This window comes from Echiichthys vipera, assembly GCF_963691815.1.
Source record: "Echiichthys vipera genome assembly, chromosome: 9".
Lineage (NCBI taxonomy): Eukaryota > Metazoa > Chordata > Actinopteri > Perciformes > Trachinidae > Echiichthys > Echiichthys vipera.
In genome coordinates this window covers 32,223,674-32,251,238 of record NC_139834.1, presented here as the reverse complement: position 1 = coordinate 32,251,238, position 27,565 = coordinate 32,223,674, and the positions used below count along the sequence as shown (strand labels likewise).

General features: G+C 41.5%; 1 protein-coding gene across 3 annotated transcripts; it reads right to left on the bottom strand.

The window, feature by feature from the left end:
• Positions 1-2,749: 2,749 nt before the first annotated feature.
• On the bottom strand, positions 2,750-26,853 carry dedd (death effector domain containing). 3 transcript variants are annotated; one of them, XM_083920179.1, is made up of 6 exons: positions 26,594-26,853; positions 25,108-25,227; positions 18,624-19,263; positions 14,064-14,168; positions 13,607-13,744; positions 2,750-4,862 (listed from the first exon to the last, which is right to left on the bottom strand). In XM_083920179.1, exons 3-6 carry the CDS (start codon positions 19,186-19,188, stop codon positions 4,456-4,458), a joined length of 1,215 nt encoding a protein of 404 aa, XP_083776305.1. In that variant the 5' UTR covers positions 19,189-19,263; positions 25,108-25,227; positions 26,594-26,853; the 3' UTR covers positions 2,750-4,455. The 3 variants fall into 3 exon arrangements, with proteins under 3 accessions (XP_083776305.1, XP_083776304.1, XP_083776306.1); XM_083920178.1 differs by lacking the exon at positions 25,108-25,227; XM_083920180.1 differs by lacking the exon at positions 25,108-25,227 and having other exon boundaries at positions 14,094-14,168.
• Between the last annotated feature and the right edge of the window lie 712 nt (positions 26,854-27,565).

Here is a 27,565-nt window from a genome sequence, read left to right as displayed (position 1 = left end):
GATCTGCAGAAATACCTTTTTATTTGACTGAAATATATTTTTGGCACCATGACGGAAATGACAGACCTTCTTTTTTTCGTTTTATTATTGTGTTTGTTTGGAATATCTTTAACCAGGCCAGGTGCCTTACAACAGTTACAGAAACGACGATAACAATACTGCAGCTGGACCAGAAGCCTGTTATTAAACAAAGTTTAACATGACTGATCAGTAGGAATGCAAGGATACACTGACTGAAATCCCGTTTAGATTCGATTCACGATACTGAGTTCATAATTCAATGTTTTTAACGAAAAGTTATAAAATCTACCAAATCTATAGGCTATTCTCTTCTGTTTTTTTTTTTCAATTTTAAGAATGAATTTCTGAGGTATAAACTGCAAAACAGTGCACAATTCCTTCTCTTTGTAAAAGTTAAACTGAACATTTATATTTTTTTAAATAACAAAAGCAATAATTGAATTAAAAACAAAGAAACTCAGGCTTTGCCTGTGTTCCTGCAGTAGTTAGGAATTGACATGTTGTTTTAAAGAATATCAGCATATCTATTTTCAGAAGCTGAGATCTCTGCACATTCACAAATGAGTGTGTTTACATGGAAATGAATTTCCAGTTTATGAGGCTTATGATCATATTCAGGATATGGTGTTTACATGAACACAGAGAACTAAGGTTATTCATATTCTCCATACACATAATGAATACCATTCTGTTAGCAGAAATATGAAAAATTTACTAAAACTTAACAACTTAACTGCTTATTTCTTATCTGCTCCGACCATCAGCAGCTACATCTGTCTGCTCTGAGTTCATCCTCTGTATCTCTTCATCGGCGCACACACACACACACACACACACACACACACACACACACACACACACACACACACACACACACACACACACACACACACACACACACACACACACACACACACACACACACACACACACACACACGCCTCCGTAGCGCACTAAGGCATTCCTGAAATGATTTACGTAATAACTTGCTCCGCACCGCTGCCAGTCTGTGTAACTGACAGGACAGGAAATCAGTGGATGAAGATAAACAACTTCTTTCACTTCCAAAAGACAAAACTGAGTTAGAACCTCCGATAAAACAGACCAGCGTGTCTTGCTGCGGCTGCGCCATCTTGAGAGACTGATGGAGAACGTCAACAAACAAAGATTTTGATTTATTTTTCATCTCAACCTATTTGAACATACACACACACATTTTAGTTGACGCATCTTGAGACAGTCGATAAAATTTCATCCCTAGCTCAGATTTCAGCCCCAACCAGAAGTTAGAGCAAAACTGAGCGTGTGTGTATGTGTATGTTTGTGAACGAGAATGACAAGGAGAAAGAGTGCTATGCGGAGATGAATTAACGGAACAATATCTATATTTCAAAATCTTGTGAAAAAACCCGGAATCAAATTGTGGTGCTCAGTGTTTATTGTGTGGCGCAGACCATGTCTTGGTCTATGTATGGGAAACATTGCCCTTGACATCGGTGTCGACTTCAGTCCAGTATCCCTCGGAATTGTGTCCATATTGGTAATTGTGCACCTCACCACTTACGTTGAATGTCAACATTCAGTGCCAATGCAGGAAGTAGTTGTGTGCTTTATGCAGCTACTCATAATTATGAGTGTGGAGTGTGAGGGATGGACAGGTGTGTGTCTGACTTGGTACAGGAGACTGGATTGAAATTTGCCCATTTCAAATGTAACCACAATCGCTCAAAACCATAGCATACTTAGTTACTTAACCAAGATATGAAGTACAACATAATCCAGAATTTTGCCGGACACTCCTGTCTGGTGATAAGGTTGGCTGACCCAAGTTTTTTGTGAACAGAGCAGACTACTGTCTACAGCCAGTTGGCTGCCAACATGCATGGAATCGCTGCAACTGCATGAGAAGAAATAGCCCAGCAGTAGCAGTCTGTAATCCTAATCCACAAAGTGTCACAGAAAGATGAACATAGAAAACAAGCCTGCCATTTTCACACCAATATCAATCCAACTAAGCAGGTTTTGTCATGTGCTAGGGACATAAATTTGATGAATAAATTGCAACTGGAAGTTATGCTTTGCACTGTCATAGTCAGCCCGCTGTGTTTTTCCTCTGTAAGAAAACAAAGGGCACAGGCAAAAACTAAATGGGTGACATCAGTGATTGACTAAACTGAACTGCCAGGTGGGCAGCGCTCTCACCAACACCATGTGTTATCAATATCTGATGATACAATATTAGTTGTTAAGGGCCATTATGGTTTAAATCTTATTTATATTCATATAGTTTGTATATTGTACAGTATGTCCATTGCATCTACTCAATATTCAGTTTTTTTTCCCCATTTCTCTTGAACTATTTAGAATTTATTTTATTTTTTATTGTATATATTTTTTAACTATTGCACCATGGGTCGTAACTTCAATTCCTCTGTATGTGCAGCTTGATGACACGGCACCGCTAATAAACTGAAAGGGTCTCATACAGCTTGTTGATAAGGATGTGTGTGAGTCCTCACTTTGGACATCAGTATCCGTTCTAAGCACTGAGTACTTGCTTTGTTTGTTTTTGCTTTGTAACTTCAATAACTTATACAATGCACTCATGAAGGTACTTTTAGTGTGATTGTTTGGACAATGGATGTTTGCAAGCTAAAGTTATTTTATTTCATTAGAATGAAATGACATAACGCAAGTAAACCTTTAATACAGTAGCTAGTCACTTAACAATATTCCTAAAGGAAAAGATTTTCATGCTCATGATCCCACATCAACAAAACCTCATTTTGGACAAGATTCTTTGATTAAATCTTTTTTCTATGAATACTCTATAATAATGTACCCAAATATGGAAGTTACTTAAAAAGTCGATCTCTAGTATGGGGCGAATGTGAGCTGTCAATATACACTACTGATCTCCTGAAAACTTGATCACAGCTAAACATCAGTTGAGGTTCTTGTTGAAATCCTGCAGCGCGGAGAAGAAAATCCACTTGAGCTGAGAGAAGAGCTTAGGGAACCTAAGGCGGGGTGGGAGTTTTGTAGCATGAATTTTCCACAAAATCTCAAACAACTGCATGAAATTATCGTGTCAAAAAGAAGCAGAATCTCTAATCCTCTTCAGGTGGCCATCCCACAACTGCTATTCTGAAACTTGAAGTATATCGTTGTTCCATCCATACACTCAGTTATGAGGATTAACATGCTAAATACCTTTCTATTTTGTTGGTAAGCACAGTGCTATTTTTTTCTGTTCCCAAACCTTTAGAATAGAATCCCCACAGCCTGATGGAGAAGGAAGTGAGGACTCCTGGAGCCATGACATATCAACAATTGACAGAGAAGACTTCTAAAGATTTGACATGTAAGTTCAGGTAGAGCTGGGTAAAATATCTTTAATTTCCCAAAACAAGCACTGTGTATGATTTGTAATTTGTTCATCTGAGATGACTCTGCACACACTGGCTGTGATTTTCACCTGATTTGTTGTCATTCTAAATTTGAGAAGTTAAGTGTTATAACATGAGTGAACATCAGTGAGTCAATAAGTAAGAAGATTACAGGCTGACATTGAAACTGGCACTGATTTGCAAATCTAAGCAAATAACACCAGTGAATGACTCAGTGTTTCATTGGAAACATTCAACACATTAGAATTATCCACAAAGGCAGTGACTGGGGAGTTGAAATTTCACATTAGGCCAGAATCCCAGCTGCTGGTAACAAGCCATGTCGTAAAACTAAAAACTTGTTAAAACAAAGACACAATGACGTCCACAGTGAGCATATATGAACCAATGAACTACGGCTCTGCAGGGGTTCCTCTTTACAGACAAGGTAACTCTGGGAAAGTGGCATAATAAGCTGAAAGAAATAGAAAAACAAATAGTAAATCCTATGGTCTGTGCTTTCCTATGACATACAGAATACTCTGTCACTGAGTTAATCTAATCAATCTGTAATGTACCTAAGAAACCTGGGAAAAAAAGATGAACCAGTTTGACGATTAAGGTACAGCTTAGAACTGAAGTTATTCTTGTCAGCCTGTATTGAAAAATAACTTGATTTTTAACAGGTTGTGAAGATCTTCTATCATTAGAGTTAGCGAATGTGTTTCAATGAGCTAACATATCAAAAACAAGATATTAGTTCAATTCAATGCACGCATGAATCGGCATTCTCCTCAAAGAAAATGAACAGCCTAACATTCAAAATAATGTCAACCTGTATGCACCTACTTCTTTTTGCTAACATAGTTCCCAATGACCTCGCATGCTACACTTGGGGGTGCCAAGTCCATATCCTATGATTTAGCTCTCAGAGAATCAATGTGGTGGCTCGAAGGCCTTAAGTTCCTTTCAGGCACCTCAAACGACACAACCACATCTCCCTCTATTCCCTGTGGGGGAGACTCAGCAGCATTCCTCCTGTATGCTAAGATACAGAGTCTTTGTTAGCTCCTGGTGGACTCCCGCCACTTGTGACCAAATTGCGCAGCAATTTGCGTCGACCAGCCTGGTAGTCCTCTTCGTCAACATTGACCAACAGTTTTATAGCTTCGTGGCCAACGGCCTGTTTTAAGGAATCTGTGATAAAGACTCCTTTAAGGGCCTCTAGTAACGATCCATTGATGTAGTCCCTCCAGAAGGCATCTAAGTAGGTGAGCTCAGAGAACTTGATGTCACAGATGATGGAGCCCAAGTCTCGGGATTTGAGGATAGTGTTTGCCTGGTTGAAGCGCTCAAATTGTCGCTCCACTGCTTCTTGCTTGTTGGAGAAGACGTTTCCTTGAAGCGCAGACTCATGCTGGCAGTATTCAGCACGAACCCGGAGGCGAATATCTGAAAGAGGAGAGCACAAGGTAATAGTCAAAAGAATCAACGGAGAGCTCTAATCTGAATACCAGACTTCTATGTCTGAAATGACTCAAATCAAAGCTGAACAAGCAGCCTGACCAGACGAATGCCTGATTTATGTACAAGTCTCAAGGGCAGGGTATGCTTGAAATTAACTAGTCTGTACTGCCGGTCGTCTGACTGCCGGTCGTCTGACTATGTCTCAAGGCAAAAGTGTTTGCAGCTGTTTAGAACAGTCACACTTGAAGGCATCTCCTCAAAGCCTTTCGTAGGCCAATCTTTACAGATTCTGTTAGTTGTGGGTCTGTTGCGCCTTTATTAAGACCTGCCGTCACTATTAATAACTTAAAGAAACATTACGTGCAATAGTCAATTCAATTCAACTCAATTTTATTTATAGTGCCAAATCCTAACAAAAGTTATCTCAGGACACTTTACAGAGTAGGTAAAGACCACACTCTATGACTTATTTATGATTTACATAGACCCAACAATTCCCCTGTAGAGTACGGTGGCAACGAAAACCTTCCCTATAACAGGCAGGAACGTTGGACAGACCCAGCTCTGTGGAGGACGGACATCTGTCTGCACCAGTTAGGGAGGAAGAAAAGGAGAGAGAAAGAGAGAAAAGACAGACAGATGGACAGAGAGAGACATGGACAGACACAAAGACAGACAGAGACACTACTTTTCCTGTAACTGCACAACTTAAGTATCGCTTGGCCGACCATGCAGCCGGCGTTATCGGAGCCTGAAATGGGTATAATTTGAAACCGGGTCCCAGAGTGGCGTTGTTGTCTGGACAGCGAAACCACATACTTTGTTAAACGATGCAGTCATCTCCCCCCTCCGACCGCGGCGCCACATAACATCAACAGTGCTGCTGCGTAAGAGGAGAGAGACGGACCCATAGACTGTTTACTGAACTGGACTCTAAGCCACATGCATGGGAAAGAATAAGACCGACCACAGATTTCTCCCTTTTCCCTGATGCTCTGAATAAGGAGCTAAATTGGTGTCTAGTCTCTTGTTCTAAAAAAAGTTGCTAAGACGGGGGAAGGGGCTCAAAGCAGCCCCCTCTGCTCGTTGAGGATACTAACTGCAGAGTGATTGGTGCATCAGAGTCCAAAACACCACAAAAGTCTCCACTAACACAAGAAACAGTGACACATTTCTCTCTAGGATGGAGGAGGATTAGGGAAGTCTCCAGAATTGGAGAGAAACTCTCCAGTGTTTGTATTCTACACAGTGTCTCCCCGTCTCTTCTTCTCCATTGATGGTGTATTTCTGTGGCAGTTACAGCGCCACATCCAGGCATGGCATGTGGACTACAGCGTTTTGAGTCGGTTTCACTGGTTTCCTGTGGACGCAGATATTTCTTAAGTCGAGGCCATGTGGGCCGAAAACTTTTTAAAACCATGGAGAAAAAAGTTCGTCCAATGTGACAGACATTAGCGTCCTGCTGGCGGCAGGTTATGTCCAGGGTGCATGAGGGGTCTTAATAGTTAAAAAAAACATTGAAGTTTATATATTTCTTTTTTTTTTAAATAAGGCCTTGAGAGCAGTATAGCTAATTTAAAAAGGCCTTAACAAAGGTTCATTTATGGTCCTTTCATGGGATAGCATAGGCTTGATACTGTAACGTCATAAATAAGTGCTTTCAGCTACAGGAGGAAGCCGGAGCACAAACTCCAGCAGAACAATGTAAAGGACGTGTGGAGCGGTATGAGGAGCATCACTGGCTACAAACCATCTGGTAGCCAGACAGTAGGAGGTGGTACTGAATGAGCCAACGAGCTGAATCTGTTCTTCAACAGATTTGATGAAAGGGCTCTGGACCCCCCCCCCCCCAATTTCTTCCTGACTTTGCCCTACCTGTCCCCTCCCCCCGCCATCACCTCTCTCCACCCCCATCAACGCACACAGCAGACAGACCTTCACTGGAATGAGCTGCAAGCAGCGGGTTCCGACGGTGTCAGCCCGAGGGTCTAGAGAAGGTCCCTGTTTCGGAAGACATCCTGCCTGGTACCAGTACCGAAGAAGGTGCGTCCCAGCACCTCCGAAGACTACTGACCGGTGGCGCTGACATCACACTTGATGAAGTCCCTGGAGAGGCTGGTCCTGTCACTTCTTCGGCCCCTGGTCAGTTTATCTCTGGACCCGCTACAGTTTGCTTACCAGCCGAGACTAGGTGTGGAGGACGCAATCATCTTCCTGCTCCACCGTGTCTGCGCCCACCTGGACAGACCGGGAACCACTGTGGGAATCTTGTTCATGGACTTCTCCAGTGCGTTCAATACCATCCGGCCTGCTCTGCTGGGGAGTAAGCTGACGGCAATGCAGGTGGACCCTCCCCTGGTTTCCTGGATTACGGACTACTTGACGGGTCGACCACAGTATGTCAGACTGCCCCTTTCTGTTCACCCTGTACACCTCAGACTTTCAGCTCCTCTCTGAGTCCTGCAACCTGCAGAAGTTTGCTGATGACTCTACAATTGTTGGCTGTGTCAGTGAGGGGAAGGAGGAGTAGTACAGGGGTGTGCAGCTAATCACCTGATTCCGCAGCTAACCACCTGATTCTCAACCCCACCAAGACTAAGGAGCTAGTGGTGAATTTCCAAAGGAGGAAATCTGCCCCCGCAACCATCTCCATCAACGGTGTGACTGTTCATGTTGTCCAGGATTACAAATACCTTGGAATATACCTGGATAATAAACTGGACTGGTCCAAGAACACTGAGGCTGTTTACAAGAAGGGCCAGCGTCGTCTCTATTTCCTGAGGAGGCTCCGGTCATTAAATGTATGCAACACCATGCTGAGGATGTTCTAGCAGTCGGTGGTAGCCAGCTCCATCTTCTTTGCTGTTGTGTGCTGAGGCAGCAGACTGAGGGCAGCAGACGCCAAGAAGATCAGTAGGATCATCAGGAAGGCTGGCTCCGTCCTGGGGGTCCAACTGGACTCTTTGGAGGTGTTGTCTGAGAAGAGGATGCTGTCTAAACTTCACAGTATCCTGGACACCAACACTCACCCTCTCCAACAGCTGCCGACCTCGAGCAGAAGCACCTTCAGTCAAGACTCATTCTTCCTCGGTGTAACACAGAACGCCGGAGGAAGTCTTTTCTTCCGGTGGCCATCAAACTCTATAATTCATCAACCCCTGGTCAGGTGAGGAACAGTGGAGACTTTATTTAGTTTTACTATTTAGTTGTACTGTAACTTAGTTCAGTAAGAAATGCTGCTACACTTTCCCTATCACTTATTTAGTTTGTACTTATTTTATTTCGATATGCTGCTAAACTGCACAGTGCGTATTGTTGTATATTGTATATACCTACGTTTAACCACAATGTCTGTTGCACTCTGTCACATCTAGATAATTGTTTGATTTATTTTAAGTTGGCTTATTTTTACTCTGATCCTTGAAACATTGAAACTTTTGCACAATAATTTCCCTCGGGATAAATAAAGCTTCTTGAATTTGTGTGCTCTGGTGCGAGTTAGTGGTCAGGAAAGAAAATGAACCATCCTGTACCTTGCTACTAACAAGCTAAAGCCAGGCTTGTCGTTAGGCAAGTGTCTGAAGGTCTGGTCAGAGATGCACATGAGCTGGTGGACAAGGCTGAGGTCAGTGGTACTAATGGTTATGCGTGCGAATCAGTCCCAACATGGCCAGTTCAAATTAATCGATTTAGCTGGAAAACCCATGTGCAGGTTCTGGACAGCAACGAACAAAAGAGGATGGAGTGTCGGCTTTTTGCCGCCATTGTAGTAGATGTGAATGGAAACACATCCCACATGCTAATGAACGTTCAACAGCATCGCCCATATGAGCTGATCGGGGAAAAAGCAAACCAACTCTGCTTTCAGGCAGCCTAAAGATGCAAAAGCAGAGCGGGATAAAATAATTACTGAAGGCATTTTCATTGGCATATAGCCAAGGTGAAACTAACTTTGAAACTATATGTATTTTCATAGCTTTCATAGCACAAGAGCTCTTAATGCGACAAATACACATCTACACATCTACAGTACACACACCTCACAAAACTATGATTAGGTATGACTCTGAATACTACGGTATAATGATTTCCAATTAAATTCAAGTACTTGGTAAAGAATTTTTTTCTATTATATCCTTGCAAATATGGCTGTGAAGCTAGCATGGATTTCATCCTTAGTGGTATTAAAAAGCTTTTAAAAAGTTTTAAATTTAACTTGGAGAAAACTGGGGGTACATAGCCTGGAAAGATCAATAGAGCTTCCCAACTCAAGTGGTGACACCAACGCATGTAGTTCAAAATAGCGATTGGATGAATGCATGCAGATTGATAGCACCATGATCAATTTCTACCAATCAGAGGAATGAATATGGTGATGTATCTAGTTTTCACTAAGCCCCATTCGTTTAGCGACTAGCAGGGCTAACTGGTAACATAAACGTTTACCATATCCGGTCGGCAAAACAGCAAATCCATCTTTCTGGAAAATGAAAGATTTGAGCAGCATTAGTAGTTACAGTCCTGATGGGTTGCTGATATTCTGACTGTTAAGAGTATTGAAAAGATCGCTAAATTTTAACACACTGCGGACATGGGACAGAGATCCCTTGTTTTTTGAATTCACGTTTTTTCACTCTTTTTTTGTGCCTGTTTGCACAGTTATGTGAATTCAGATTGTCTTTAGTTGACCTTCGTGCCAAGTACTGGAAGCTCTTCTACATGTGGATTTCAGTTACTATACATTTCCTGTAAATCTTTATTTTATTTAAAAATTTTATAACCCACCACCACAGGGTTATCTGAAGTATTCTTGTTTCCTGTTTGGCCAAAGGGTTTTACTGAAGCCTGACACTTACCAGAATGATGTATCAGATCAGAATCAGAAATACTTTTATAATCCCAGGGGGAAATTATTTTCGTGACAGAACTCCAGATATACAAACAAAAATATTATATAGACAGCATATATAAGAAAAAAAGAATACAAATATATACAACTATATTGTATAAATATATATATGGAATATCAAATTTAAAAAAAAACACAACAGAGGTGACTTGCATCGATACAGCATATGCATTCTAACCCAGGGTGGACGGTAGGGTTTCATATAGGCAGGCATTCTTTTTTTATCTTATCTGATGTAGAAAAATACCTTCATGGTTTGCCTGCCCTAAAGCATCCTGGTGCCCTCTATTGGCTTATTTACTTGACATTGTGCTTGCTGTCTGTTTGGGTTTTTATTTATCTTTTTATTTATCTTTTCTCTCTTCCTATGGTGACTTAAAAGGGTCAAACACTGTTAGTTAAGGGAGGAGAGCCCGGAAGCTCAGTTTAGCTGTTAGTTGCGAGCTGGAGAGCTCCGATGATGTTTTTACTCTATGGGAGTAGCCCTCAGATTGGTCACAAATTTTATTGTTTTAGTTCGCTAATATGTTCTTTTGTTTTGTTTAATGTGTTTCGGCCCCCTGCTTTTTTTTACTCTGGTTGTTTTTTTTTCGTTTGTTCTGTTTTACCCTTCCTCCCAAATCTCTTCCTACACTACTAGAGAATACTTTAAGGTCATGCAGTGTTAAGACAGGTACTGGAGTACGTCTTATTTCCTGGAATATTAAGGGAATGAACAACACGATCAAAATAGTTAAGGTCTTGAAAGTTACAGCACCTTAAGGGGGATGTAATGTTCCTGCAGGAAACACATCTCAAATCAGCTGACACCTCACGTATTAAGAGGGCGTGGATGAGCCACTTATTCTATTCAAAATGTAAAGCTAGAGTTAGAGGGGCAGCTAGCATCATTCATAAAAGGGTCCTGTTTGTAATCCTAGATACTGATGGCCATTATGTCGTAGCTCCGGGCACACTTCAGAACACACCAGTGGTCTTAGTTTCGGTTTATGCGACCCACCTGGGAAAATTAACAGTTTTTTACAAGGCTATTCGCCAAAATCCCAAACGCTGACGGTTACTGCATTATCATGGGTCCGGACTTCAATCGGGTGAAGGATGTGACTCTCGATAGATCTTCTCGCACACAGATTACACTGTCCAAATCAGCACACACAGTAAAAACTAGGGCTGGGACTTAAACACCTTAATTAGGATTAATTAATTACAGAAAAATAACGCGACAAAAAACCCCCAATTAATCGCAATTCATTTTTTATTGCACGAGTTCCCGCCTGTAATACTGATGCACAGGATGCAACACGAGAGAAATTAAACCGATGAGAAGCGATGTGAGCTGTTTCTGGGTTCAGTGGGCTGACATTTAAGTTCTTAAGTTCAGTTCAGACCAAAGATTCACAACGCAACAAGTTGAAACTCGCAAGTACTTGCAACATGCAGGTCTGCAACGTTCTGAAACCTTCCCCTTCAGACCAATACGACGAGACGGTGTATTATCTCCAAAGCAATAGCTCTCTATACTTCTGTTCTGACCTCTGACTTTTCAGGCTTTTTTCATAGCCGGATATACAGTAAGTAATGTACAGTCTTGCACGCACGCACACACACACACACACACACACACACACACGTTGAGCCTCTGCCTTTTCAACCAGCTGAGTTTGTCAGTGACTTGACCGGTGGACTTTGCTCAGACTTGATTGGCTGTTGAAACAGGTGATGTGTGTTACATTCTTAATCCAGCCACTGGCGATTTCACAAGTGAATCGCTGGCGGCGACATCAGCTGGTTAGATTTGCAACAAGACAGGTCAGTTCACACCACTTTCACCTGCAACGTTTGAAAACAGTTGCGTTGCGAATCTTTGGTCTGAACTGGGCTTAAGAAAGGACCAAGTGGAAACATGGACAAGGGCACGACTATGTAAAAATTCACCTCCCACCGGAGCTCTTCAGCCTCCGCTCCACCCCAACGCTGAACATGTTCATTCATTAATAACAAAGCCTCTAAATAATTAGATTCATTTTTTTAATCGTGTCACACCACTAGTAAAAACATATGCATCACAGTTGGGAATTTCGGAGGTTTAGAAATCCCCATGGTAAAGATTTCTCCTTTTTTTCCCCCCATGTACACCACACATTCTCCCGAATCCATTTTTTTCCTAATCGATAACAATCACCTTGATGTGAATGCATGTGAATATGACCCAACAGTCACCTCTGACCATGCTCCTACCACAGTTGACATTAGTTTTCCACGGGATACAATTCCACGTTCACGGTGGAGGTTAAGCTCACACTTATTATCGGATAGTAAGTTTCAAAGATTTTGTTGCAAATCCGCTTTTACATAGAGTTTGACACCCCTAATATACACCCCCAGATGTCTCTCCATATCAATCATGTAAGAGGCTAAACAGCAACAGAGTGACAGATAAGACAGAAATAATATGTAAGCAGTGTAAGAAGATAGTGCTGTCAGCTGTGGGAGCTGACGTGTTATGGTGCTGACGGCACCATCTTCTTACACTACTTAGATACTGTTCATATGTCTAAAAAAACATATACAGCATGAGAAAACGCGGGTGTGAGTTGATCTACTTAATAAAACGGAAACGTATCTGTTCTGTAAGATGAGCAGGTGACGGTCGTCCCAACGCTTCTTATCTTACTCTCTGTGGAGCAGTGCATGTATGTTGACAGCCGCGGGGCGGGCCGCTTTTTAGACGGCGAGCCTTTCAAGGCCTGACCACACCGACATCTCAATATTGACTCAAAGTGGCAGGAAAAAAAAATGTCAAACATCATTCAATTTATATGTAATTTTCATTGTGGGTTCTGCATTGCATGTAGGGAAACATAAGGCATCTTTTTAGCGCCGATAACATGATTGCATGCTGGCCATTTTGTGCTTCTCACCATGAAACAGAAAGTCGCTCTAACTTCAACATACATTGTCCAAACTGCACCAAACATCCCAGCCATGCTAAGAGTCCACACCTGAGGACCTCCACAGAGCCACCTGCTGGCAAGAGGAAGACAGCCTTATATGGCATTAATTGACCAATTTACATCAAATTGTCAATGTACTTTCTTCACTTGATACAGAGGAACACAACGTGTGTTTAGAACGTGCTATATAGCGCCACAGAGGGGACGCGGGAAGTGCTGCAAGAGTCACGATAGATAGCCTGCTGCGCCGCACCCTCCGTGCAGGATCCCGCAGTCCCGTAAAGGCACGGCCAAGCCTGCCGGGGTCGACTGGCTGTGCGAGGGCCCGTTCATCGCTGCTCGCAGCTTTAACTGGACTTGTTTTTATATAGCGCCTTTCTTGTCTTCTGACAACTCAAGGCACTTTTACACTACTTGTCATATTCACTCATTCACACGGCAGAGGCTACCGGCCTCATGTTATCTAATAACTCAAAACACAATTAAGTGTCTTGCCCAAGGGCACTTCGCCGATCTTTTAAATGGAGGTCGACCCATACTACCTCTGACCCACAGCCACCCTTAGACCATATAGAAGTGGTACACATCACCTGAAAGCTGAGAATCTGAAGATTAATTTGAGATGCAACTCAGCACGGTGTGACGTTGTTATAGTCATAAATCTTTAATAAATATTGGGTATTATTAGACTCCTTTTTAATTTGAAAGTTTTTTTGGAAAACAACAACAACAAACACAACAACAACCACTGTAACCCGGTAACTTAAGGCCTGTAAACATGTTCCTGTGTTGGTCTCAACCAATGTCTGAGATTTTTGAGAGCAAACGAAACAGATAATCCATGGTTATGTCGTATTTCTTTTTACCACATGTTTGCTTCTCTCTGCAGTCAGCTGAAGAGTGACTTCTCCGTTTGCGGTTTGGTACAGCAGGAGGAGCTGGCTTTGTTCGGGGAGGGCCAACATGGGGTCCTGATGGAGAACAGCAAATGACTGGCTGAGGACCTAAAAAGTGACATTAATTTCAACATTAATCAAGCTTCTGTATAACAGCACATACTTACTTATAAGGATGTTCCATAGGCTGCATTTATTACTAATCTTACTCTTATCCTGCTCATTGAAGAAATGAGCGCACGCACACACGCACACACACACACACACACACACACACACACACACACACACACACACACACACACACACACACACACACACACACACACACACACACACACACACACACACACACACACACACACACACACACACACACACACACACACACACACACACACACACACACACACACACACACACACACCTGTTCTTCTGTGAAGCGCAGTGTCCTTACTCAGCACTGCTCCTCTTGGTGAAAGGTAGCGCACGGATGTCTCTTCCAGGTACTGGTCAACAGGGTCTGGGCACACTGAAAACAATAGTTGGTTTCTGATGTTATTTTGAAATTGGATTCCATCCCACAGAATGTAGACAGATGTTGCAACAGTCAGTTTGCACTACTAAAGCCTGACTACTAGATTTCCCACCATGTTGGTTGTTTTTGTGAGAATGTCTTGCTGTCCTTGTGAATGCCTCTATGTTTAGTTTTTTCATTATAATGTTAAACATTACGTTACCTACCTGATCATTCTTTATAGTTTTGAGTAAATGCGTCAGTGGCGTTTTGTTTGTTGAACAAGAAGAGAGTGAGTTAAACCGAAGCAGCGGCAAGTCAGTCTGCTTTAAGTTTGATTTTGAAGTTATCTTCAGGATGAAGAAGGTCTCCCTGGACATTCGGCTCCAGGGCCGGAATTAAACTCACCTCCCTGAGGTGGTTCTGTGTCCCGGGATGACTGATCCAAAACACAGGCTGCGATATGATGGCTGTGTGCGAGTGTGCCCCGACAACACCACCCTGCCGTGGACTGGTTCCATCACCACCATATCTCCGGCACCAGCACTCACCGACTCCAGCTGGCACCACCAGGGAGCCAAGCCCAAGTCATCGGCACCTTCCACCTCCTGCCTTCGCCCCGCGGAGTGGCAGTGCTTCATCAGGGAGGACGGAGCGGTGGCTCTGGTTCTGGTGAGCTCAACTCCACTCATTATTTCTGGCCCGCTTCCCCCGCCACATTTGGGTGACGTCATGTACAGCCGCCTTTGCCAGCTGTGGCTTAAAGAATACTGCCTGGGGAAAAGTATTCCATTTGTGGAAAACTTTATGGCTTTCTTAAACAGACCCAAGCTTTTTAAACACGACAGCCTGCACCCTAACCAGGAGGGGTCAAGACTTTTATCTGCCAACATTGACCTGACTGTCTGGTCCTGCACCACCACCACCTCCTGACAACAACCTAGTGTTGGGATCAGGAAGAAGAGTCACAGTTTAAATCACCTCTCTGCGCTGCCCCTACCACAGACGCACAGCAAGCATAGTTGCAGTATTACACACCTCTCCAAGCTCCCTGTGGATCACTTTCCAGCTCATTATCCTATACAAGTGCTGTGTGCCTCACGATCATCCAAATTAATTAAATCAAAAATTAACAGAAGAGGAGCTATACAGAAAAACTTGATACAAATCAACACTAAATCTGCGATAATGAAACAAAATCAGAAATCAGAGATGTGTATTAGTAAATGATCTGATATCAGATAATCATATTGATTTATTCTGTCTGACTGAAACCTGGCTGTGTCCTGAAGAATATGTTAAACTAAATGAATCCACTCCTCCCAGTCATATTAATACTCATATTCCTCAAGGCAGTGGCCGAGGAGGAGGCATTGCAGCTATTTATGACTCAGGCCTATTAATCAACCCTAAATCTAAACTAAACTATAGTTCATTTGAAAGTCTTGTTCTTTGTCTTTCACATTCAACCTGGAAAACCGTGTAGCCAATTATACTTGTTATAGTGTACCGGGCTCATGGTCCGTACTCTGAATTTCTATTTGAATTCTCAGAGTTTCTATCAAATTTAGTCCTTAAATCTGATACAGTTATCATTGTAGGAGATTTTAATATTCACATGGACGTTGATAATAATAACAGCCTTAGTATTGCGTTTATCTCTCTAAAAGATTCAATTGGTTTTAGTCAGAGTGTACATAGACCTCACTGTTTTAATCACCTTGTTTCGGCTTATGGTGTGGAAATCAATTACTTAATAGTCTTTTCACAGAATCCTATTTTATCAGACCATTATTAAATAACTTTTGAATTTGTATGACAGGACTACTCACCCCTGGGCAAAGGTTTCTACACTAGATATTTATCTGATAGTGCTTTAACTAAATGTAAGGAATAGATTCCATCTGCATTTAATTTAATGCCTTATCCTAATATTCAAGATTCCTGTACTAACGTTAGTTTCTCTGAAACTAACGTTGAAAGTGTTGCAGGCTCACTACGAACAACACTCAACTCTGTTGCTCCTTTAAAAAAGAAGATAATAAAACAGAGGAAGTTAGCTCCGTGGTATAACTCACAAACCCGTGAATTAAAACAAATAAAGCGAAAATTGGAAATGAAATGGCGTTCCACTAAATTGGAGGAATCTCGCTTAGTTTGGCAAAAACGTCTAAAAACATATAGGAAGGCCCTCCGTAATGCCAGAGCAGCCTATTACTCATATTTAATAGAGGAGAATAAAAACAATCCTAGATTCTTTTCAGCACCGTAGCCAGGCTGACAGAGAGCCACAGCTCTATTGAGCCATGTATTCCTATAACCCTCAGTAGTAATGACTTCATGACCTTCTTTAATGATAAAATTAGAACTATTACAGACAAAATCAACTCGCTTTGCACCAATTTTTCTTCAAACCAAGGAACCTTAGAAACAACTGTATGACCTGATTATTCTTGGACTGCTTTTCTACAGTTGACCTTAACAAATTGACCACTACTATTTCAGCATCAAAGCCTTCTAATTTTCTCCTAGACTCTATTCCAACTAAATAACTTAAAGAAGTGTTACATTTAGTTAGCACTCCTGTATTATATATGATTCATATGTCTTTATCAGCAGGTTATGTACCGCAGTCTTTTAAAGTAGCTGTAATTAGACCTCTTCTTAAGAAGCCCAGTCTTGATCCTGAGGTACTAGCCAACTATAGACATATATCTAACCTTCCTTTTCTCTCTAAGATCCTTAAGAAATTAGTCGCCAATCAGCTGTGTGACTTTTTACATGATAATGAGTTATTTGAGGACTTCCAGTCACGATTTAGAATGAATCATAGCATTGAGACAGCACTGGTAACTAATTGGTAATTACTAACGACCTTCTAATAGCTTTAGACAAAGTACTTGTCTCTGTACTTGTTTTACTAGATCTTAGTGCGGCCTTCGACACTACTGACCATCGCATCTAATTGGCATTAAAGGGACCGCATTAAGCTGGTTTAAGTCTTATTTATCAGATAGATCTCAGTTTGTAAATGTTAATGACAAATCCTCCATGCACACCAAAGTCAGTCTCAGAGTCCCACAGGGTTCTGTTCTTGGACCTATTCTATTCACCTTATATATGCTTCCCTTAGGAAATATTATAAGGAAGCACTTTTCATTGTTACGCTGATGATACACAATTATATTTGTCGATCTTTGCATCTTCGTTGCATTAAACTCCTCCTAGGGTTTTAACACAATCAACTTCAAAATAGACCAGTATTATCTAAAGACATGTCTGATCAAACGATACTCTGCACGTCTTTTTTTTTGCTCCCTGACGCTGTGGCATGGCCCCAAAGTTACACCTCTCGCCATGAAAACAGGAAGTCACCATAAATTGTCCAATCTCTCTCATGATTCATAACAGCCTCGCCCTGAAACAACCCATCTCAACATTGTCTCACAGTCATAACGCCCCCTGCTGGCGACAGGAAATCACATGTATTTACGTCTTTATACTTTGACGAACTCCTCCTAGAGATTTAACACGATTTACTTCAAAATTGGTTGGTACCATCTTAAGACATGTGAACAAACGATACACAGCGTTTTCAATGCTCTGCGTGGGAGTGGTGTGGCGCAAAAGTCAGCCATATTGCCAAACAAGAAGAAGTTTTAATCTGACCATACATTGTCCATTTTTCACCAAATTTCTGATACATTCTGATGCATACATGCAAGAGTCCCGGCCTGAACACACCTGCATCTCAATATTGACCCACAATAATAGCGCCCCCTATTGGCAAACACTAATTTACAGCCCCTCCCCCAGGACTGACATAAAATTATGAAAACCGGTAGGCATAACTCATCAAACCATACCGGCCATTTTAAATTGTATGGTCTTTTTCGCACATTACCTGTGTCTAACTTTAACAAACTCCTCCTAGGGATTTAACACAATCAACCTCAAAATCAGATAGCATCATCTAAAGACATGTGTTACCAAAAGATACTCTGAAATTTTTTTTAGATTTTGTTCCATGTCGTTGTGGCATGGTGATACCATGCAGCACCCTGAGGTTGTGTAAAAGCACGGCCATGCCCCGACGCACGCAGAGTGCGAGGGCCCGTTCATCGCTGCTTGCAGCTTTAATTATAATTATATTTTTTATGCTTATAATAACTTCTAATTAAGGGTTATGTCATAGTAGTTTATAGCATGTATTATTAAGAATACAAGTTACATTTTTTTAACAACAAAATTTTGACAATGTTTTGAAAGTAACACCGCTTTGACATTTGTGCTATCGTCATCCAAATATTCTGTCAAAATTGATTAAACCCAAAAACTTTAGAATAGTGCCTCAAGTCATTTGTAAGGTTTTTTTTCTTCAACTTTTAACATTTTTAAATTTAATTTAACCTTATAGACACGAAAAAATGGATGTTGTCATAAACACAGTGATGAAACTGCATTACTCACCAGCATGACGTTTCCTGAGTGTGACATAAGGCAATAGGTCATGGCGGGTGATAATCCTCAGAAGCTGGAGAACGTGTCGGAAGTTAGTCTCATCACATCGACCCTGGCGCTCTAGGGCCAGCAGGAAATCCCTTCCACTCCTGATGCCGCCACGCTCGTACTCATCAATCACATCAACAAACAGGAATGACAGTACCCTGACATCCCGATGAGTTAGCTGGGCTCCAACTATGTCAAACATGCGATGAAGAGAGTACAGCCCATGGGAGTTGTCCACCGCTTCCTCAGGCCATGGCTCAATGCCCCCATCTCTTCTGGACAAGCTAGAGTTGGTGCACGAGGGAGAAACGTTCCTGTTGGTCCCCTCCCCATTGACTGCTGCCAGACCAGAGCAGCCCGGTCTGCCTGTCAGGGCTCTGTGATCCAGAGTTCCAGAGGATGCACTACTATGACTTGAGTCCAGCTGATTGGCCTGGATGTGAGGCCTGGCCTGCTGAGCAGAGGAGTTCTGGCCAAGTTGGGGAGGAATAACAGCACTGGGAAGCTGTGGCTGCTGTGATGTCATCTCAGGAGCCGATGATGAGAAGGGATGCTTGAATCCCAGCAATTCCTGCCGTCTTCCTCTGTGCAAACTAACGACCTATGAAAGGACAGTGAGGGATAACATCATTTTAGATCAATCTTAGCATCAGTGGCCATCATCATTTATCAATGGCAACAACATGATACAAGTGCAAACACATGCAGGGTTTCCCACAGCGTATCACAGTGGAGGTGGGCTACCTCTGCTCACATCACCATACATGTATGAAATTAAACATAAAAAGGAGGCGGCAAGTGTAGACTAGGGTTGGGAGACATCATAAAACAGTTGTGACATTTGTCAAATAATAACCGTGGACATAGAAAAAAGAATGAAAAATTAAAGAAGCGGATGAAAATATGGCACCCGTTCATTCCTATGGAAAGCCCTTAAGGATGCAGCCATTTTTGGTTCTCGTGAACGCAGGAGGACTTACTGGATGTAGAAATCTTTGCATTTGCACCAAGCACGAGTCTGTCTCGAACAAAGCGGTATGCTTATGAGTATCGTATGGCTCTGTAGTTAGTAAATTGATTAAATGTTGTCCATATACATAGTTGGCATATGTCATATATGTATTTAAAATAGCTGAAATAACAATAGTATATTCTGTAATAACTGTTGGAATCAAGCAAGGTGATGTTCGTAATCTTTAGTGAGCTTTTTTAAAACATCCTACTGCTGTTTTTTCACTGTCTATATCAATATCTTAACGATTACACAGTGCACAAACGTGATCTACTGTATATATTGCTGGAGACGGCCGACTCTCCTTTTCCGCATTCTTTTTACTGCAAGCTCATAGGTCACTCACACGGCCAATTAGAAGACAGGAAGCACTTGTGTCTGGCATCATTTGCCTCTCAGTTTGTGGTTGGTGGACCGTGGTGTCCGTCACCATTTTCTGTGAAACTAACCAATAGACACTCAGAAAATCACTAAAGACCCACCCACTACCGTCAGCATGCTAGTCTGATCATTTTGGTGCATCCTGACACTGGCAGCAGATCACAACAGTGGAAAACACAAGCACTGTTCTGAAACTGATTTGGCCAAGCCGCAACGAGTATTAGGTTAGGTTCTTTATTGTCCCCAAGGGGATAATCGTTTTCACACAAGTCAGTTCTTTTTTCCATGGCAGCATACATGCGAAAAAAAGGCACAACAAAAAGACATCATATACAGAGATAACACACCCTGTCCTCACAAATAACAAACAGACCCTCTTCCCACATATCCCCAGAACAACATATAGGCAGCACATAGCAATGATCTACATATTTATGTTCAGCGCTGTGATCGCTGAGGGGACAAAACTTCTTTTAAAGTCTTTCGTTTCACAAAAACGATGCGTAATTCTGACCAGATTGGCCAAAGTGTGCTTCTGTGCGCAATGTGTGAATTGGTCTGTGTATCAACAGCTGAATATATTAAGCATAAAAACATGCACATTATGTTAATATTGTATATATTAAATATTTGGTCTGGAAGAGAAACAGTTGTAATGCTATTTTTCTTCAGTTGCACACATGTGCATGTGCCAGAGGTTTCCCTGATCTGAAGTGTTATTAAACTATACAGTATATTCTTGTAAGTATGACTGAGTTCTCAAGTTACTTCTTTATTCATCATTGGAAAACAAAAAACAGTTAGGAATTGTACTAAATTAGTAATTAAACGATGGATAATTACATTGCATTTGCATCTAAGTAAGTGACTAGGTGTAAAAATATATCTGTGAATTGCTATAATTGTTTTGTAAGCCGTTTTGGCACGGAATTATTGAGCTCACAAGGATCTCCCCTGCTCTGTTTGCATAAGGCACCAGCTCAATGTGCTGGTTGGAAGAAAGAGACGGAAAGGAATTTGCGGTGAGGAACCCACAGAAGGCCAGTTTCTTTTTCAGAAACTGCTTCCATTGCTTCTTAGTTCTGCTAATACCAATGTTTCATGAATGATTTTACATACTACCAGCGCTTTTGACCAATTCAAAACCTCAGAGATGGGGTCCAACCGTTTCATGATACAGTGAACTATGAAGGTCCTAAAACTCCAAAAAATGTGCAGTACTTGCAAAAGTTAGCAAATCCTTAGAGAAAAATAAACAAATAAGAGGTAAACAAAGATAAGAACTTAATCAAATCAAGTACGGCAGCCGAAGAGGTGGACAGACAGGGAATGACCAGTGAAAGGGTTCTTTGCCCCCAGGGAAATAAAATAGATGAATGATATTGAGTCGGGTGAAGGAAACACAGACTGGAATAACAATGGGCTACAAAGTGGGAACAAATAGCATAAAAATATGTCCACTAAAGACAGAGTTGCAATCTGGAGACTCAATTAAGATGAAATGTGAACATAACATAAAACTACACACAGCTAAATATCCTTGTAAAACTGAAAAACAGTTGTGCCATGTTTGGGGTGATTCCCAGCCATATCCTAGCAAAGATAAACTACAAACAACAATTATTTTCTGATGGTCCATCTGAAGAATAACTCCTCAAGAGAGGAGGCTTGCAATGCAGGCCTATAAAAAAAATTACTGCTAACCCAAAACCTAGATTGGCTTATAAAATGTGGCCAATATTCAGTTCAGTTTATTAAGACGCCCATTCGCTTCTGTCTTGCAAGGAACCTCCATCATGCGTCACTGTTGCCTGCAGACACTCAAGATTGTACAGCTCTTCAGCCTTTTGGCGAACAAACTGCCTTCTGCTACAGCCAAATATTTCAAATTTTGACTCATCAGTCCAGAAACCCTGCTGCCATTTTTCTGTAACCCAGTTCCTATTTTTTCATGCATAGTTGACTCTCTCTGTCTTGTTTCCACATCGGAAGTTTTGCTTTTTGGCTGCGACTAAAACTTCTGTCCAGACCCCTCAGGTAAGTAGATAGATGTTCCTGGGTCCCCCTGGTTTCTGCCAGTTCTAAGCTGATGGCATTGCTGGACATCTTCCAATTTTGAAGGGAAATAAGCTTGATGTAGTTTTCATCTGCTGCACTAAGTTTCCTTGGCATTATGTCTCCAAGGAAAGATGCAGAAAAACTAGTCCATGCATTTGTTACTATGAGCTCTACTACTATGGCCAGGTGGCCAGATTCTTTTATATTTCAAAACAGCTCGGCTCCAACCCCCGCGACCCCGACAGGGACAAGCGGTTGAAGATGAATGAATGAATGAATGTGTTGGCGCGCGGCTGCAGTAAAGCACAATGAAGAGCCAAAATCATCTCCTCGGTAAGTGGCTACCCTCGATAAATTGCATTAAATCAAACAAGGCATCAGATGATTAACATTTTGGTATGGTTCTTCTATGTGACAAAGGTTATCCTCTAACGGAATACCTAATAACCTCGCTGGCAAACCCCGCTACAGAGCAGAAGCACAGGTTCAACAGTGCGCACACATGCACACGGGTCACAGTGGAGCGCTGCTTTGGGTTGACTGCCTCCATTATTCTTTTCCATAAAGCGTTTTTATGGGCCCCTTTTATTCCACTCTTAATACTGCCAAAAAGCACATCTTTGTTTTGCTCCATCTCGGATGTCAGGATGCCGATCTGTGTGTCGGAAAAGTTTCTCCTCTGCATGTTTGACCACAGTGGGCAAGGCCTCCGAACCAGGAATATTTAAGGGCGTAACATGTTAATGACGATCGAATTCAGCTGCCGCATTTATCAAGGCCCGCTCATTCGTACGCTGAGATCGGTCAGATACGAATGTTTCATAAATCAAACGTGTGTCCCGTTGTACGACCAATTCTGCGCTCAGATCTGCGCCTGTTTTCACGCAAGATTGATAAATGAGGGCCACTGTCCCCATATTTGAGAGTAAACTTAAAACTTTGCTTTTTGATAAAGCTTACAGCTAGGACTTACGAGCCCTTAGCAATGTTGTACTTACAGACTTTTCCAGATACTCTGAGCTTCTCTCCTCTCTGTCTGTATCATTCATGTCTCATCAATGCATGTTACTAAGTCAACTTATTCCCCAGAGTTGTTTGTGCTTTGTCGTCGCGCATGTCTCTGCTGATCATGGTGGTGCCTGCTGCCGTGGTCCTGCATGACGCTTCCTGCTACTATTATAATCTATACCTTAGCTGTACTTGTTTCTACTATTCTGCTGTATTAACTGCCATAACATATTAGTCATATTCACATTACTATAGATATTATTATAGAAATCAGGATCAAGATTTTATCACTACATTCATTTTTAATTATTTTGCAAGTTACTGAACAGTGCAACCAAAGTATTTCCCTATGTAAAAATATAGCCCTATTTATAACATTTAGGCCAAAGAACCTTTCTGAACAGATTTGAATCAGTTTGTGCAACTTTGCAAACAGAATACAATGGCCATTTAACAAACGCTGCCTAAAGCTACCTGTTGCCTCTGCTAGCTGTGGTGTGGCTGGTCTCCTCACTGTTGCACTCTCAGCATACTACCTGGTTTCTATTTTATTCCTGTCGCGTGCATTGAAAGTGTCGCGATGGACAGAAAACAGCAGTGGAGTTGACATTATTATTTATTTATTGATTTTAATTATTATCTAAACAAGACCTCCTCATTTCACTACACTATGTGCTGTTAGTACACGATGTTTACATTTTTAGTCCTGACTTCCTGCTACTCTCATACTCAAACAGGATGGGGGATGAGAAATCCTTGTCAGTGCCTGCAGTTTACTAGGATTGGTTGATTGGCGCGTCTTTAGGGCGGTGCATGAGACTAGCCAAAAGTGTGATTTGGCTATGGAAGAAAAAATCCTGATGCGTCTGTGCAAGAGCATAGATCAGCAGTAGATAGAATGTGCACTATAGACGATACTACTCTGCTTTGGCAGATCGTCAACATGTTCTGACCCTTCACGTTGTAATGCACGTAAACAGCCTTCCTGGGTTACTATCAGGTTTTGCGTCTGCGCATGTTCCTTGGGTTAAAACTCCCCCTGCCCACTCCATGGCAGTGGCTTTTGATCTGGAAATAGAATAAACCAGGAAGCAACGACGCTGAAAACACCACGAAAAAAACAACAATAGAGCTTTACTTTTAAACTGAGTACTTTACCATGGAAAGTAAATCACTACCAAGAAGACCCATTTCTGTCGTAATTCTGTCGTATTCGGACCAGCTGTATGTTTGTGGAGCGCCACCTACTGTACAGGAGATTGAGTTACTCCGTCATTTTCCCATTCAACCCCCTTTCATGTATACGTGGGGAACTTCAATAATCCGATTATTCCTGGGAAAGACTGTTTTCGGGTTACTGACGTGCATAGACACACACTGACAGAGAGCTCTGGCAAAGCAGCACCTGCTGATACTTACTACCTCTGTGCCAGCGGAGTGCCTGTTCTCTACAGCGGGACTTACATTTTTCTATGGGAACAATGTTTCGAAGTTGTGGTTGTGAAAAATAAATTTGTAAACGGTGACTGTTTTGATTGAGAATAAGCATTAGGTGTCCCATCTCTACTCCGCATGCAAATAATATGTAAATCGCTGTCCCATTGCCCCTCTCCTCCATGCCATAGAAGAGACAGAAATTTAAAAACCGGGGCATGATAGTAAATCAGAATATGTCATTTAAAAACGACATAAGAATGAAAAAAGCAAACATTTTATGTTTCAGTTAAACTTTTTCATACCAATGTTTACTTTTTCAATGCCGTTTGATGCCAAATCTTGGTGTCATGGTTCTAGCTCCATATTAATTATAAGTATCATCAAAAGGCCGTTTGGACTACAATTTCCATAACGTCAGTTAAAGCAAAATTTAGCTAACTGAAGCAATTGAAGCAGAGTTTCTGTCAATAGGACGTGTCCCCTCCAATATTGAAGACAGTTGCATTTGTCCCACCCCAAAAATTATACCGTGGATGGGAAAAATCTTACATTTTGAAATCATCCTTTTATCTTGAAAGCGCAACACAGCATCCTGTAACCGGCCCGCCCCCTCACGGACTGGTCAGAGGTTAAGACGAAAAGACAGCAGCAGCTCAGTTTCAGTGATTTCTTTCTCATAGGGAAGAAAAGAGAGAAAGAAAGTGTGAGTTGGTGATCATTTTATCCAAGAGGATCATTCTTTTTTCTAATGTTAGACTTGTTGATGTTAAGCTTATGATGTGATTTGGTTGTGAAGGTTGCGAAGGAGTTATTGTGTCTGTGTGTTTTTCACTTGTTCTTGACATTCCCATAAGTATTTTTCTAAACCTTATTCATCTCCACTGCTTTCATATTAGAGATGAGATGAGGCTGAGCTGGAAACTAACGGTGGTGAGGGTGGTGCACGGAGAGCTAGCCCTGCAGAGTTATTGCAGGTAGGTGCTATATTAAGGGTGAGGTGATTTTAGTTTGTTGAGCATAATAAGTAGTGAAACAATAATATAATAAACATGATTTTAATATTGCACTAGCTTTCCCAGAATTATTTTCAGGGTCTGTACAGCTTTACCAAGATCAAATTCAAGCACTTTTCAAGCACTTTCCAGGTCTTTTTTCAAGCTTTACCAGCAGCTTACAGCTGTGGTAAATTACATATTTCTACAAATACATACATATTGAAAATTATTTCACTTTTTTAATCACGTTAAAATATATGGTATTATGCTGTACACTTCAAAAACTTGGACGTGTTTGCTCCCATGGTCTGCATCTATTTAAAGCATTGTTTACAAACGAGCTCTGTGGTGTCCGTGGGCTTGACATCGTCGGCTATGTTTTTGCTCAGTGCGTCTGCTTATAAACAGGATAACGGATACAGTTTCAAGCATTTTCAAGTACTTTCTCAAAACTGTAAACACTTTTCTAGTACTTGATAAAACAACATTAAAATTCAAGCATTTCCAACATCTATACGAACCTTGTATTTTTCTATACCTTATTCATCTTTACTGCTTTTGTATTAGAAATTTATTTAATTAATTTATTACATTTTTCTGTAACCATTAACGGATCTGACATGTTTCCTATATGTGTGCCCCCCCCCCCCCGGTAGACTCATTCCTACGCCCCTGGCCCGATGGCAGTTAGATAGCAAGCTAACATTAGTTATGTGGAAATAAGAAACAGAACCAGAATGTTTATGGGTGGTCGCTACACAACCAGACGGGACACTGGTCTCTGGTCAGTGTTCTATTCTATCGAATAGAATAGAACACATCGATCTATCTATTAGTGACTAAATAGCTAAGGATTTGCTACAGTAACGTTACCGGGAATCTGCGCATAACACACATATCTCCCTGATTTGCATCTTGGTTTATTGTGACGGCTAGCGTCCACGTTTCATGTCAACGATACCCAACCTAGCTAACTTATATAAAGCCAAGTAAAGCAAAACATAATAACAAATAACTACCCAATGATAACTTTACATTACCTCCTGTCTTTTTCTTGATGAGTCCCGACACTCACAGCTCGGTAGGCAGCTAACGCGAAGTTAGCTTCACACAGAAAAAGCTTCTCCCAGGGTCGAAAACGGTTCCGTTTAATTATTTTTTATCGACTAACGTTATCGATAAATGCTCAAGAGATATGTTTCCAGTTATTTGGTGTGGGGAACGGCTTATTTAAGGCCACACATGAGAGTTCGTTCAGAGGTTTTGGTCGTCAAACAGACATTATGGGGGGGGGCAGACAATTTTCGTTCTTCAGCTAAAATGAAAGAACTTCCAGTTCACAGTTGAATTCAGTTCCGGTGTTACAGAGTTCTGTCTGCCGCCTCACCGACAAGGCTGTGGAACGAGGCTGGGACACCAAACAAATGTCTGCGCTTTAGGATACAATACACGCGTAGTGGAACTGGAGAAGCGCTGAGGGCTACAGCAGATGGTGCTACGAATAAAGTGATGTTTCCCGCTCAGGTGATCTTTGGGTGCGCTCGGGCAGTTCATAGACATATAAACATAGACGCCGCATCGACTGTGGAAGGACGTGCCTAAAGCGCAGCCATCATGGAACAGGTCTAGCGAGGCAGCGGTGCATCAACATACGAAGGAAAGGGATACTTCTCAATCTCTAAGTAGGGTTATTCACTGAATTATGGCCCAATTACAAACGTATTGATTTGTTAAAACCGACACAGATGTAGCTATGATATAGGGTGCTTGGATATTTTAAAAATGCTGGTTTAACTACCCAAATACAAATTCTACTTAATGTTATTTGCAGAGGAGCTTCTGACAGAAGGCATAGAGACAACAGATCTTATGGCTACAAAAAAAAGATAGGTATTTATAATAATAATTATAATAATAACAATGATAACATAATATCAATATAATAATAATAATAGCAATAGCAACAATAATAATACGGGCAATAATAAAAATAATAGAATTATAATATAATC